At 49.4% G+C, this 14,407-nt stretch overlaps 1 protein-coding gene and 1 long non-coding RNA gene across 3 annotated transcripts in view; one reads left to right on the top strand and one right to left on the bottom strand.

Annotated features, from left to right (window-relative positions):
* Positions 1 to 14,407, top strand: part of LOC140422562 (uncharacterized) — a 44,964-nt gene that overhangs the window by 15,167 nt on the left and 15,390 nt on the right. Inside the window, 1 exon segment of the mRNA XM_072507575.1 lies at positions 10,589 to 11,458. Coding sequence (XP_072363676.1) covers positions 10,589 to 11,458 — 870 coding nt within the window.
* Positions 5,611 to 7,534, bottom strand: LOC140422492 (uncharacterized). Of its 2 annotated transcripts, none has more exons than XR_011947484.1 (3): positions 7,403 to 7,534; positions 6,601 to 6,832; positions 5,611 to 6,457 (listed from the first exon to the last, which is right to left on the bottom strand). It is a non-coding gene; the product is annotated as an uncharacterized lncRNA (long non-coding RNA). The 2 variants fall into 2 exon arrangements; XR_011947485.1 differs by having other exon boundaries at positions 7,306 to 7,495.

Raw genomic sequence — 14,407 nt, forward strand, 5'->3', positions numbered from 1 at the left:
CAAACTCTCAGAGCCGCCACTGCCACTGGGTTTGTGAAGTACCGGGCTGGGGAGAACGGCCGTTACCGATGCCCCCAAACTTGTGCCCTTACATGATTCCACCTCTACCCGCTCCCACACTTACCCATTTGCTGGCCAGTAGTAGTTACTAAAGTTTGGCAGTGACCCCCTCCCCCCCCCCCCCCCCCCCCCCACTCCGCTCTAAAAGCACCTTCTTTACTCGTGGGGTTTTACCCGTCCACACACAACCAGAAATCACCCTTTTCACCCGCTTAAAAAAGGCCTTTGGTATAAAAATAGGGAGGCACTGGAAAACAACAGAAATCTGGGGAGGACCGTCATTTTTACGGTCTGTACCCTCCCCGCCAGTGACAACGGGAGCATGTCCCACCTCCGAAAGTCCTCCTTTGTTCATCTAACCGGGTCAAATTTAATTGATGTCACTGCTCCCATCCCCGTGCCACCTGAATTCCCAAGTAACGGAAACTCCCACAATTTTAAACGGCAGCTCTCCCAGTCTCCTCTCCTGCCCGCTCGCCTGGATCACAAAAACCTCGCTCTTACCCATCTTCAATTTGTCCCCCGAGAACCAGCCAAATTCCCCTAAGATCCGTAAAATCTCCCCCATCCCCCTAACGGGTCAGAAATGTACAGGAGGAGGTCGTCTGCATATAATGACCCTGTGTTCCACTGCATGGCCTCCATTCCCTCTATTACTTCTACAATCCCGATCGGGGCTCCCAACCCCTCAACTAACCCTTCCTCCACCTTCGGAAACTCCAACCTTTCCAGAAACTGCCTCATCCCCTCCACCCCAGCTGGGGGGTTCGACTCATACAGCCGACTATAACATTTCTTAATCTCCCCATTTACCCCCGCTGGGTCCAAGATCGTGTTCCCCCCTCTGTCCTTCACTCTTCCTATCTCCCTGGCCACCTCCCTTTTCTTTAGCTGGCATGCTAGCATCCTACTGGCCTTCTCCCCATACTCATAAACCGCCCCCCTCGCCTTCCTCAGCTGCCCCACCACCTTCCCTGTGGACAATATACCAAACTCCATCTGCAGATTCTGCCGCTCCTTCAAGAACCCTGCCTCCGGGGCTTCAGAATACCTTCTGTCCACCTGGAGTATTTCCCTAACCAGCCTATCCATCTCTACCCGCTACACCTTCTCCCCATGAGCCCGTATCAAAATTAGCTTCTCCCTAACCACCGCCTTCAGCGTTTCCCAAACAGTTGCTGCCGAAACCTCCCGTGTCATTTATCTCCAAATTATTCTGGATGGCCTCCCTCACCCACCCGCACACCCCCTCGTCCGCCAACAGTCCTACATCCAACCTCCAGTGCGGTCGCTGACCCTACTTGCTCACCCGTAGATGCACCGTAGATCCGACACAACAATCGCCAAATACTCGGTATCCACCACCCCCGCCAGCAAAGCCTTGTTCAAAATGAAAAAAATCATCCGGGAGTACACTTTGTGCACGTGGGGAAAAAAAGAAAACTCCTTCGTTCTTGGCCATCCAACACCCACCTCATAAACTTCGCGCGTCCCAATTTGGTGCGTGAATATTCACTAATACCACTGGCATCCCCTCCAGCTTCCCACTCACCATGATATACCTACCCCCTGATCCGCCACTATATTCCCGACCTCAAATGACACCCGCTTATTAATCAAGATCACAACCCCCTGAGGGGCAGCATGTGGTGCAGTGGTTAGCACTGGGACTGCAGCACTGAGGACCTGGGTTCGAATCCCGGCCCTGGGTCACTATCCGTGTGGGGTTTGCACTTTCTCCCCATGTCTGCGTGGGTTTCACCCCCACAACCCAAAGATGTGCAGGTTAGGTGCATTGGCCACACTAAACTGCCCCTTAATTGGAGAAAAATTAATTGGGTACTCTAAATTTATATTAAAAAAAAGATCGCAACCCCCCCTAGTTTTCGAGTCTAGCCCCGAATGAAATATCTGCCCGACCCACCCGTTCCTCAGCCTAGTCTGATCCACTACCCTCAGGTGTGTCTCTTGTAACATTGCCACGTCCGCCTTCAACCTCTTCAAACGCGCGAACACACGAGCCCTCTTGACCGGCCCATTCAGCCCTCTCGCATTCCATGTGATCAGCCTGGTCGGGGAGCACCCACCCCCCACCGCCGATCAACCCTCACCCTTCTTAGGCCAGCCCACCAACACTCTACTTTCTCAGAAGACTAAGGAAATTTGGCACGTCAGCTACGACCCTCACCAACCTCTACAGATGCACCATAGAATGCATTCTTTCTGGTTGTATCACAGCTTGGTATGGAGCCTGCTCTGCCCAAGACCGCAGGAAACTACACGAGGTCGTGAATGCAGCCCAGTCCATCACACGAACCAGCTTCCCATCCATTGACTCTGTGTACAATTCCCACTACCTCAGAAAGGCAGCCAGCATAATTAAGGACCCCACGCACCCCGGACATACTCTCTTCCACCTTCTTCCGTCAGCAAAAAGATACCAAAATTTGAGGTCACGGATCAACCGACTCAAGTGCACTGTGCGCCCTGTCCACCTCCAAGGGTCGAGTAAACCTTCCCCCAGCAGATTCTCGAACATGTGCTTCACAAATGCCCCTGCGTCTGAACCCTCGATGCCCTCCGAGAGGCCAACGATCCTCAGGTTCTGCCTGTGTGACCTGTCTCCAGATCCTCCACCTTCTCTTGCAGCCTTTTCTGACGGTCCCTCATCAGCTCCACTGCCATCGTGGTTAGCTAGTCCTCGTGCTCAGCCACCGCCTCTTCCACCTTCTGGATCACCTGTCCCTGGGCTTCCAATCTTTGCCCCACCCGGTCAATCCCCGTCTTAATCGGGTCCAGGTACTCTTGTCTTTGCTTGGCGAAGCTCTGCTGAAAGAATTTCACCAGCTGCTCCGTTGACCACTGGGCCGGCAATCCCAGTCCCCGAGCCTCCGCCATGTTTTCCTGTGCAGTCTTCACTCCCTTCTTTGCCCAATAATCTCTCCTTTTCAGACCACTTCTGACTCACGTCTCCATAAACTGGTGGGGGATTCTTCTCTACCTCACCAGTCTCCAATTTTACTGATCATATCCCCAATAAGTCAGGGGAAAAGGTCCCAAAGGTCCATCACGAGCGGGAGCTGTCAAATAAGCGACCTCTCACTCCATGGCCGCCACCGGAAGTCATCTTTGCCCTTCTAAAGCAACAAGAAGATGGACGCTTGCCCTATCGTTTGCGGCAAGGCACCACTGTCCATTGCATCCTTGAACATTAACCATCAAAGGCGCCAGCCTATCCTTAAATCTTTTATAAAATTCAACTGGGAACCCATCTGGCCCCGCTGCCTTGCCTGCCTGCATCCTGCCAATCGCCACCTTCTCCACCCCTATCGGCTCCTCCAACCCTGCCCTCTCCACCCCCTCAACCTCGGGCACTCTAACCCACCCAGAAACTCCATCATCTCCCGCTCCTCCTCTGGTGGCCCCGACTTACACAAGTCCCGATAGAACTACTCAAACACCTTATTAATCTGTTCCGGAGCCACCACCAGCTCCCCCATCCTGTCTCGCACCCAAACTATCTCCCTTGCTGTGGCCTCCCTACGGAGCTGACCTACACTCTGCCTTCCCCCCCAGACTCAGACAACCCCACTCGCCCTTCTCAGCTGATGCACCACTTTCCCTGTGGACAATAGGTCAAACCTCACCTGCAACTCCTTCCTCTTTGCCAGGAGCCCTGGGTCCCCCACCTACCTCCCATCCACCTCCAAAATCTCTTCTATCAGTTGTTGGCGTTCCTCCCTGTCCTTCCTATCCACCTTGGCCTGAAACAGGATCACCTCCATCCTCATGACTGCTTTCAGAGCCTCCCAAACCACCGATGAAATGCTGAGCAGAATCTGAGTTGACACCTTTAACCACAATTTCTGAAGAATGGATCTGTGGTTAGAAGAAAGATGTCATTCGACAGTTCGAAGTAGAGTAAATTTGACCTGTCTGGGACACGGGTCAGAAGGAGAATAAGAACCAAGCATCGAAGATTCCGTTTCAGCGACGACCGAGGATCAACCGGGACAAATGGGTGAGGCTCAGAGAATAGAACAGACCTCTGAGAGGAATGTGGCCAATTCAGTTCAAAGGGGTAATATCTACTTATGTCTGAAGCTCTGACATCACCTCGGTCAGAGTTTCCCCGGTGAGGGGAGCGGCCCCACCCGACGACCCAGTCCCGCCACCTTCCTTCCTGCAGGACTCACAGCAGCACTCACCAGCGGACCTTCGCTCGCCCCTTTCTTTACAGCACCTTTCCTCTGGGACTTCAACATTCCTCAACATCCTTATGACGTCCCACAACAACCTATGTAAAAACTACCCCAAAACCAGGCATAAACATCCAAAAGTCCGAGACTCTGGCAGGAGCCACCTAACGTGTGACATCCACCACCGTGTTGTCACCGGAAGTCCCCGGAATGAACAATATCAATATGACACCAGCATCAACATATTAACGACAGGCCATTCATCTGCTCTGTCTGTGGACAGAGCTTCTCTCAGTCAAGCAGCCTGCTGGCACTGGGGACAGGACTTTGAAAAATGTTCCAGGAGTGGGATGGAATTATGCCAATCCTCCAGCCTGTTGACACACCAGCGAGTTCAAACTGGGGAGCTGCTGTTTCCATGTTCTCTGTGCGGATAGTCACTCACTCATCCCACTTCCTGACACACCAGCGACTTCATATTTAACTGCAGGGGTTGGGCTCTGCTGATGGGAATATTCACTCTATCTGAGCCCCTCAGAATTACACACAACTCAATTCAATCTCCCCTCAGCCTCCTCTGTTCCAACGAGAACAACCCCAGCCTCTCCAATCTTTCCTCATAGTTAAAATTCTCCACCCTGGGTAACATCATCATAAATCCCCTCTGCAGCCACTCTCGTGTGATCACATCCTTCCTGTAATGTGGTGACCAGAACTGTCCACAGTGCTCCGGCTGTGGTCTAACTGGTATTTGATCAGTTCCAGCACAATCTCCCTGCTCTTATATTCTTGGCCCTCGGCTACCAAAGGAAACTATCCCACCTGCCTTCCTTTTTTAAAATATAAATGTAGAGTAACCAATTAATTTTTTCCAATTAAGGGGCAATTTATTGTGGCCAATCCATCTACCCTGCGCATCTTTGGGTTGTGGGGGCAAAACCCACGCAAACAAGGGTGAATTTCATTTCATTTCATTCGCAAATTCCACACAAACAGTGACCCAGAGCCGGGATCAAACCTGGAACATCGGCGCTGTGAGGCAGCAAAGATAATCACTGTGCCATCGTGCTGCCCTTATCTGTCTTCCTAAGCATTGAAGAGAGAGAGTGAGGCAGCTGAGAGAGACGGGGGGAGAGAGGCAGCAGAGGGAGAGAGAGGCACCAAAGAGAAGAGAAGAGCACCAGAGACTGAGACAGGAGAGAGAGAACAGAGAGACAGAGGACAAGAGAGGCAGCAGAGGGAGAGAGAGGCACCAGAGAGAGGAGCACCAGAGACTGGGAGAGGAGAGAGAGAGTGGGAGTGACCCTAGTCAGTAACAAAAATAAGTAATGAAATTGCGTTCAGACACGGATCTGCATCAACTGACACCACTTTATTCACAGGTTAACAGAGTAATCACTACTTGAATCAATGTTAGTCACTTTTGGAATTGAATGAATTGAGGGTCAGATTAACTATATCACCCCCAGTATCAGATAGGTCTGTTTAATACAGAACAGGGTTAAACCCAGTGTCCAATATTACAGGTCTCTGTGGCTGTTGGATGCCTGGTTTCACTGTACAGCTGACAAACTCACAGCTTCAGTTAACTCGTCTACCCAGGGTCTGTTTCTAAACCCTCATCACAACATAGTACCTGGTTAGCTATTGTATGTATCATCCTGGTCGGCCAGCTCACACAAAGCTCAACCAGAAACTATGGTTCTTCTTTCTACTGATTCCAGCTCCGACAAGGGGTCACAGCATCTCCAGTCCTCAGCTATGTTACGAGGCTGTCATTGACATGAGCAACAGAGAGACAGCAAGTTGCCTGAGGCTTAAATATGAAGTTGAAACTTGTGACTCAAAACCAAATGTGTCAGATCTCTGAAAAGATCAGTAACTTCAAAAGATAAATTCTAAACCCAGTGAACAGACTAAAGAATCCAAACAAACTAGAAGCAACAATTTCTTAACACTATTTTTATAGGGAACGTATTCCTTAAACTATAAATAGAACGTTGCCCTTTTACTTTTAACACAATCAAAAATCACACTCCATGGTTTCGTCGCTGAAGTTGTCGTTCAATTCTCCTGGAACCAGCCCAATGTGATTCTTCGTTCCGGTGTTTACTTCCATTCTGTTCTTTGCCTGACTGGCAAACCTTCACCCCAGAAGTGTCTTTTGCAGTGATGGTTCTCCTGATGATATTCAGGTCCTGATAAATAATAATAATAATCTTTATTATCACAAGTAGGCTTACATTAACACTGCAATGAAATTACCGTGAAAAGCCCCTAGTTGCCACATTCCGGCACCTATTCGGGTACACTGAGGGATAATTCAGAATGTCCAAATTACCTAACAGCACGCTTTTCGGGACATGTGGGAGGAAACTGGAGCACCCGGAGGAAACCCACGCAGACACGAGGAAAACGTGCAGACTCCGCACAGTGGCCCAAGCCGAGAATGGAACCTGCCACCCTGGAGCTGTGAAGCAACAGTGCTAACCAACGTGCCACCATGGCACCCATAACCAAGTGACTCTTCCAAATCCTGAAGTCTTTTTTTCGGTAAATCATCATCCAATATCCTGTAAAACAAATGGAAATTAAGAACAGACAATTCTAGTTTCTATGAAACATTCTTTCCTCTCTCATTCCTCAAAAGCTGTAAATCGCCATCCAACACACTCTGAAATGAAATGAAATGAAAACCGCTTATTGTCACAAGTAGGCTGCAAATGACGTTACTGTGAAAAGCCCCTAGTCGCCACATTCCGGCGCCTGTTTGTGGAGGCAGTTACAGGAATTGAACCGTGCTGCTGGCTTGCCTTGGTCTGCTTTCAAAGCCAGCGATTTAGCCCTGTGCTAAACAGCCCCTCTCTCTCCATTCTCACTCTGCTGTGTGTAATATTCATCCTCCCAATTCTCTAAAGGTGCTGATTCAGGCTGACTGACTCCATGCTCACTGCCTCCCATCCTGGACAGAGGCCTGAAAATCTCCATGCAGACTGCCAGACAGAAATATGTCTATATTACTGAACTCAAAATGTGTGCAACATACAGACTGGATTCACTTCCTTTCGCTTCAATTGCTGCAAGTCACCAATGTCCCCTCAGAATGAGAAAATAAATGGAAAGATAAAGTAGACTTGCAGCACCTGCTGCTTCGTGTGGCACCAGGTTAAAGTCCAACAGGTTTGTTTCGATGTCATGAGCTTTCGGAGCGCTGCCCCTTCCTCAGGTGAATCACCTCTGAATCAGCCAATAGGAATGAATCCGTTCCACAGTGACGTCACTGTATTTGAGTGCGCGCGGATACGGAGCTCCGCCCCCCGTCCATTTTCCCCCTCCCCTCCGCGTCCTCGAGACAAGGTTTCCAGGCAACGGGCTGACAGTTCCGGCTATCCATGTGACCCCCTCCACCGACCCGGAACAGCGCATGTCTCAGGGAGAGGGGACTCTGCGCATGTGCAGAGGAAGCTCTCCTCCGGTGACACTGCTGAGTTCTGACCAATGGCAAGATTGGAGGACCGGAAGGACCCTGCTTCTCCGCCAATCAGAGCTCCCCCATTGTCTCAATGCGGAAGCTGGACATGGAGGTTTCTGCCGAGCAAAGCTGTTGTTCCTCGAATACTGAATGAGCTTGAACTTCACACAGATTAAAACATCTCCCTGTCTCCAACATCTGTGAGTAAAACGCTATTTTCTCCCCCTTTCCATTTATTGTCTCATTCTCATCTTTAATTGGTCACTTGCAGCAACTGAAGGGAAAGGAAGTGAATCCAGGGAGGGTGCAGACTCTGTAAAGGCCCAGGTCTCTCTCTCGCTCTCTCTTAAAGATATTGACATCCTTTCCTCCCTCAGCTTTGACACATTTATTTGTCTGGCTAAAAGGATCGTCTCTTTCAAATGTTCACAATTAAAGGGCTGCTTTCCCCAGGAAATGGCTGACATTTATGGAGACAGTAAACAGGACATAAATCAACCCACCTAATTCCTTCCCTATCAGCCTATTTCCATCATCAGCAGAAGTGGTGGAAGGAGTCATCAACAGTGCAATCAAACAGCACTTTACTCAGCAATAACCTGCTCCTGGACGCTCAGTTTGGGTTCTGCCAGGGTCACTCGGCCCCTGACCTCGTTACAGCTTTGGTTCAAACATGGACGAAAGAGCTGAATGCCAGAGGTGATGTGAGAGTGACTGCCCTTGGCATCAAGGCAGCATTTGACCGAGTATGACATCAAGGTGCCCCAGCTAAACTGGAGTCAATGGGTCTCAGGGAAAACTCTCCGCTGGTTGGAGTCATACCTGGCACAAAGGAAGATGGTTGTGGTGGTTGCAGGTCAATCATCTCGGCTCCAGGAGTTCCTCAGGGCACATTCCTAGACCCAACCATCTTTAGCTGTTTCATTAATGATCTCCCTTCCATCAGAAGGTGAGAAGTGGGGATGTTTGCGGATGACTGCACAATGTTCAGCACAAGGGGCAGCACGGTAGCCTTGTGGATAGCACAATTGCTTCACAGCTCCAGGGTCCCAGGTTTGATTCCGGCTGGGGTCACTGTCTGTGCGGAGTCTGTACATCCTCCCCGTGTGTGCGTGGGTTTCCTCCGGGTGCTCCGGTTTCCTCCCACAGTCCAAAGATGTGCAGGTTAGGTGGATTGGCCATGCTAAATTGCCCTTAGTGTCCAAAATTGCCCTTAGTGTTGGGTGGGGTTACTGGGTTATGGGGATAGGGTGGCGGTGTTGACCTTGGGTAGGGTGTTCTTTCCAAGAGCCGGTGCAGACTCGATGGGCCGAATGGCCTCCTTCTGCACCGTAAATTCTATGATAAACCATTCGCGGCGACTCAGATAATGAAGCAGTCCATGTCCAAATGCAGCATATCCTGCACAGTATGTAGATGTGGGCAGATAAGTGGTAAGTTACATTTGTACTACACAAGTGCCAGGCAATGACCATCTCCTACAAAGGTGGATCTAACCACCGCCCCTTGGCATTCAGTGGCATTAGCATCGCTGTGTCCTCCACAACCAACATCCTGAGGGTTACCATTGATCAGAAACAGAACTGGACTAGCCATATTAATACGGTGGCCACCAGGGCAGGCCAAAGACTACAGCGAATAACGCACCTCCTGACCCCCAAAGCCTGTCCACCATATACAAGGCACAAGTCAGGCATGTAATAGAATAATCACATTTGCCAGGTTGAGTGCAGCTCCAACAACACTCAAGATGCTGCGCTACTCCATCCAGAACAAAGCAGCCTGCTTGACTACTCCCCATTCCACAAATATTCACACCCTCCGCCACCGGCAAACTGTGGCAGCCGTGCATACCATCTATACTGTGCGCTGCAGTAACTCACCAAGGTTCCTCCGACAGCATCTTCCAAACCCACAACCCAATTCCCCCTCGATATCCCTGTTCACCTGAAAGCTTATTTTCTTCAAGTGACCATCCTATTTTATTTTGAATTATTGATCATCTCGACTTCCACAACCCTTGTGGGCAGTGGGTTCCTGATCATGACCACTCCATGACTAAATAAAACTCTTCCCCAGAATCACCCCATCTCTAATCAGTAAATATACTGAGATGGAGAGTCTCTACTCTTGTACAGGTTGTAGTGAATTTAGATTTGTTGATCAGCATCAATCAGCACCTTCATAAGAATTGGGAGGGAAAGGAAGTGAATCCAGTCTGTATATTACACTAATCTATCATCCAGTAACAGAGACGTATATCTGTCTGGCAGCCTCTGTGTCCAGGACAGGAAGCAGTGAGCATGGATCTGTCAATCAGCCTGATTCAGTGCCTTCAGGAGAATTGGGAGGGGGAATATTAGATACAGCAGAGTGAGAATGGAGGGAGAGTGTGTGGGATGGAGGTTTAGAGCATTTGAGGGAAAGAGAGAGAGAGCAAACAATGTTCGATAGAAACGAGAATTGTCTATTCTGAATTTCTATCCTGTACTGACAGTGATTACTATTGTAAAGTCTGTTTGCAGGAAGTTCGAACAAGAGGACTTTGAGGTGGATATCTCAAACTAAACATCACGTCAAGAACTGACTGAGTCACTCAATTCTTGGGAACCAAATATCATCGACCTTTGAATCTAGAAGGAGAAATGTTTGTCTATTCTGTCTGCTTCAAGAGATTTTAAACATCAGTGTGTCTGGAAAAGCACTGAGACACACACAAAGCCGAGTGCGACTGTTACAGAGCACTGACTGTGGAAAGAGCTTTAGCCAGTTACACAGCCAGAAAAAATACTACACCATTCACATCAGGGTGAGACTCTAAATGTGTTCTGTGAGTGGACGAGACTTCGACTGATCATCCAACGCGGTGAGACGCAAGATCACCCGGACCATGGAGAAACCATGGAAATGTGAGGACTGTGGGAAGGGATTCAAAAGCCCGTACGGGCTGGAAAGGCATCAACGCAGTCACACTGTAGAGAGGCCGTTCACCTGCTCTGTGTGTGGGAAAGGATTCACAGCCCCATGCAGGTTGGAAAGGCATCAACGCAGTCACACGGGAGAGAAGCCTTTCACCTGCTCTCAGTGTGAAAAGGGATTCACTGACATTGGTAACCTGCGGAGACACGAACGCGTTCACACTGGAGAGAAGCCATTCACCTGCTCTGACTGTGGAAAGGAATTCACTCGGTTATCCCACATGCAGAGACACCAGAGAGTTCACACCGGGGAGAGGCCATTCACCTGCACTGTGTGTGATAAGGGATTCACTCGGTTATGCCACCTGCAGACACACCAACGAGTTCACACTGGGGAGAGGCCATTCATCTGCACTGTGTGTGATATGGGATTCACTCAGTTTTCCAATCTGCAGGCACACCAGCGACTTCACACCGGGGAGAGGCCATTCATCTGCTCTGTGTGTGATAAGGGATTTGCTCAATTATCCAGCCTGCTGAAACACAATGTCACTCACACCAAGAGCAGGCCCTTTAAATGCTCTGACTGCAGGAGGGGTTTCAAAAGCTCACAGCTACTGATGTCCCACCAGCGTGTTCACTCTGAGGAGAGACCGTTCAGCTGCTCTCACTGCACAAAGAGGTTTAGAACCTCATCCAACCTGATGAAACACGAGCGAGGTCACACCGGGGAGAGCCCGTTCACCTCTCCGACTGGGAAAAGATTCACTCAGTCATCACTTGCTGAGCCACAATGTCATTCACATCAATGAGAGACCCTTTAAATGCTCCGACTGTGGCAATGGGTTTCAAAAAGCTCTCGGGTACTGATGGAACACCAGCGCATTCACACTGAGGAGAAACCTCAGCTGCTCTCACTGTACAAAGAGGTTTAGAACATCATCCACATTGCGGAGACATCAGCGAGTTCACACTGGAAAGAAACCATTCATCTGCTCTCACTGTGGGGAGGGATTCCCTCAGTCATCCAACATGCTGAGACATCAAAGGATTCACAAGTGATGTCAGGTTAGATTCTGCTGTTTTTCCTGCTGTTAACCACATCCAGGACTGAACCTGGAGTGGGTGGAGGGGTTTGTCTCCTTGTCAACTCCTGCTGCTCGGACATGGTGACCCTGGCGAACTACTGCTCCCTGGACCTGGAATACCCGACTGTGAAGTGCCGTCCATACTACCTTCCACGGAGTTCACTTCTGCCATCATCACGGCAGTCTACATCCCACCCCAGGCGGAAGTGAATTGAATTGGATTGGATTTGTTTATTGTCACGTGTACCGAGGTACAGTGAAAAGTATTTTTCTGCGAGCAGCTCAACAGATCATTAAGTACATGGGAAGAAAAAGGAATAAAAGAAAATACATAACAGGGCAACACAAGGTATACAATGTAACCACATAAGCACCGGCATCGGATGAAGCATACAGGGTGTAGTGTTAATGAGGTCAGTCCATAAGAGGGTCATTTAGGAGTCTGGTGACAGTGGGGAAGAAGCTGTTTTTGAGTCTGTTCGTGCGTGTTCTCAGACTTCTGTATCTCCTGCCCGATGGAAGAAGTTGGAAGAGTGAGTAAGCCGGGAGGGAGGGGGCTTTGATTAGAAGAAGGCGCTTGATCAAGTGTACACGAAGGCCTTGTGCATAGTGGCCGGGGACCTTAACCAGGCCAACCTCGAGTGTACTGGCAAAATTCCACCAACACATCTCCTGTCCCAACAGGGACCCCAACATCCTTAACATCCTTGACCACTGCGACACAAACATCAAGGGCGCCAGGTCTGAGGCGTTCAACTCAGGCAACCCGGATCTATACAGAAATCTAGATACGACCTCCGCAAAGCCATCAGGGACTCCAAGAGACAATACCAGACTAAGCTAGAGTCACAGACTAATGACGTGGACTCTCTCGTCGGTTTTGGCAGGGCTTAAACAACATAACGGGCTACAAAGTAAAGCTGAGTAGAATCTTCAGCAACAGCGCATCCCTCCCCGACAAACTCAATGCATTCGATGCTTGTTTTGAGCAGGAAACCAACAAACTGTTGTCAACTGTACCAGCAACCTTGGACACACCCATACCCACCGTCAGCCTCCAAAGTCAGATTGGCCTTCTTGAAAGTGAACCCTCGTAAAGCGATGGGTCCAGACGAGAACCCAGGTCGTGAACCCAGATCCTGCGTTGACCCACTGGCAGGTGTGTTTGCGGAATCCTCAACCTCTCCCTACTCCGAGGTTCCCACCTGCTTCAAGAAGACCACCATCATACCGGTGCCAAAGAAGAATCGGGCAACGTGCCTCAATGAATACCATCCGGTGGCCTTGACATCGATCATTATGAAGTGCTTCGAGATGTTGGAGACATAAACTCCATACTCCCAGCATTCCTTGATCCACTGCAATTCACATACCGCCACAACCGGTCCACAGCAGATGCCAACTCCCTGACCCTATACTCACCCCTGGATCATCTCGAAAACAAGGACTCCTACATCAGACTCTTATTGATTGACTACAGCTCCGCCTTCAACACCATAATCCCAGCCAAGCTCATCTCAAAACTCCAAAACTTTGGGCTTGGCTCCTCCCTCTGCAACTGGATCCTTGACTTCCTGACCCATAGATCATAATCAGTATGGATAAACAACACCTCCTTCATGATAGTCCTCAATACCGGGGCCCCACAAGGCTGCGTACTTAGCCCCCTACTACACTCATGATACACACACGACTGTGGCAAAACTTGGCTCCCACTCCATCTACAAGTTTGCTGAAGACACGACCGTAATGGGTTTGATTTCAAACAACGATGAGTCAGAGTCCAGGAGGGAAATAGAGAACCTAGTGGCATGGTGTACTGACAACAATCTCTTCCTCAATGTCAGCAAAACTAAGGAGCTGGTCATTGACTTCAGGAAACAAAGTATTGTACACACCCCTTTCTGCATTAATGGGGCCGAGGTGGGGATGGTTAGCTTCAAATTCCGAGGTGTGCACATCACCAGCATTCTGTTCTGGTCCACCCACATCGCGATACGACCAAGAAACATATATTTCCTCAGGAAACTAAGGAAATTCAGCATGTCCTCATTGATTGCCACATGGGAGGCACGGTAGCACAAGTGGTTAGCATTGTTGCTTCACAGCGCCAACGTCCCAGGTTCGATTCCCGCTTGGGTCACTGTCTGTGTGGAGTATGCATGTTCTCCCCATGTCTGCGTGGGTTTCCTCCGGGTGCTCCAGTTTCCTCCCACAAGACCCGAAAGACATGCTTGTTAGGTGAATTGGACATTCTGAATTTTCCCTCAGTGAATCCGAACAGGCGCCAGAGTGTGGCGACTAGGGGATTTTCACAGTAACTTCAATGCAGTGTGCATGTAAGCCTACTTGTGACAATTATAAAGATTATTATCATTGACTTTTACCAATTTTTACAGATGCACCATTGAAAACATCTTATCTGGCTGCTCACAGCTTATGTTATGGGCCAGGGTTCAGAAAACCCCAAAGTATATCATGGAGTTCACCTGACCTCCAATTGTTTATTGATTTTGGTTCCGATGAGCACAAGGGCTGCCTTTCAGGGGTTATTCAACAGAGGCCTTCAGCACTTTTAATCAAAACAAGCTTAATTCTACGAATTTAGTTAACATTTTTATAAACACACACAGTAAGCATTTTTATCAGTTACAAACATAAATACCCCAC

The sequence above is a fragment of the Scyliorhinus torazame genome, chromosome 5, assembly GCF_047496885.1.
Source record: "Scyliorhinus torazame isolate Kashiwa2021f chromosome 5, sScyTor2.1, whole genome shotgun sequence".
NCBI lineage: Eukaryota > Metazoa > Chordata > Chondrichthyes > Carcharhiniformes > Scyliorhinidae > Scyliorhinus > Scyliorhinus torazame.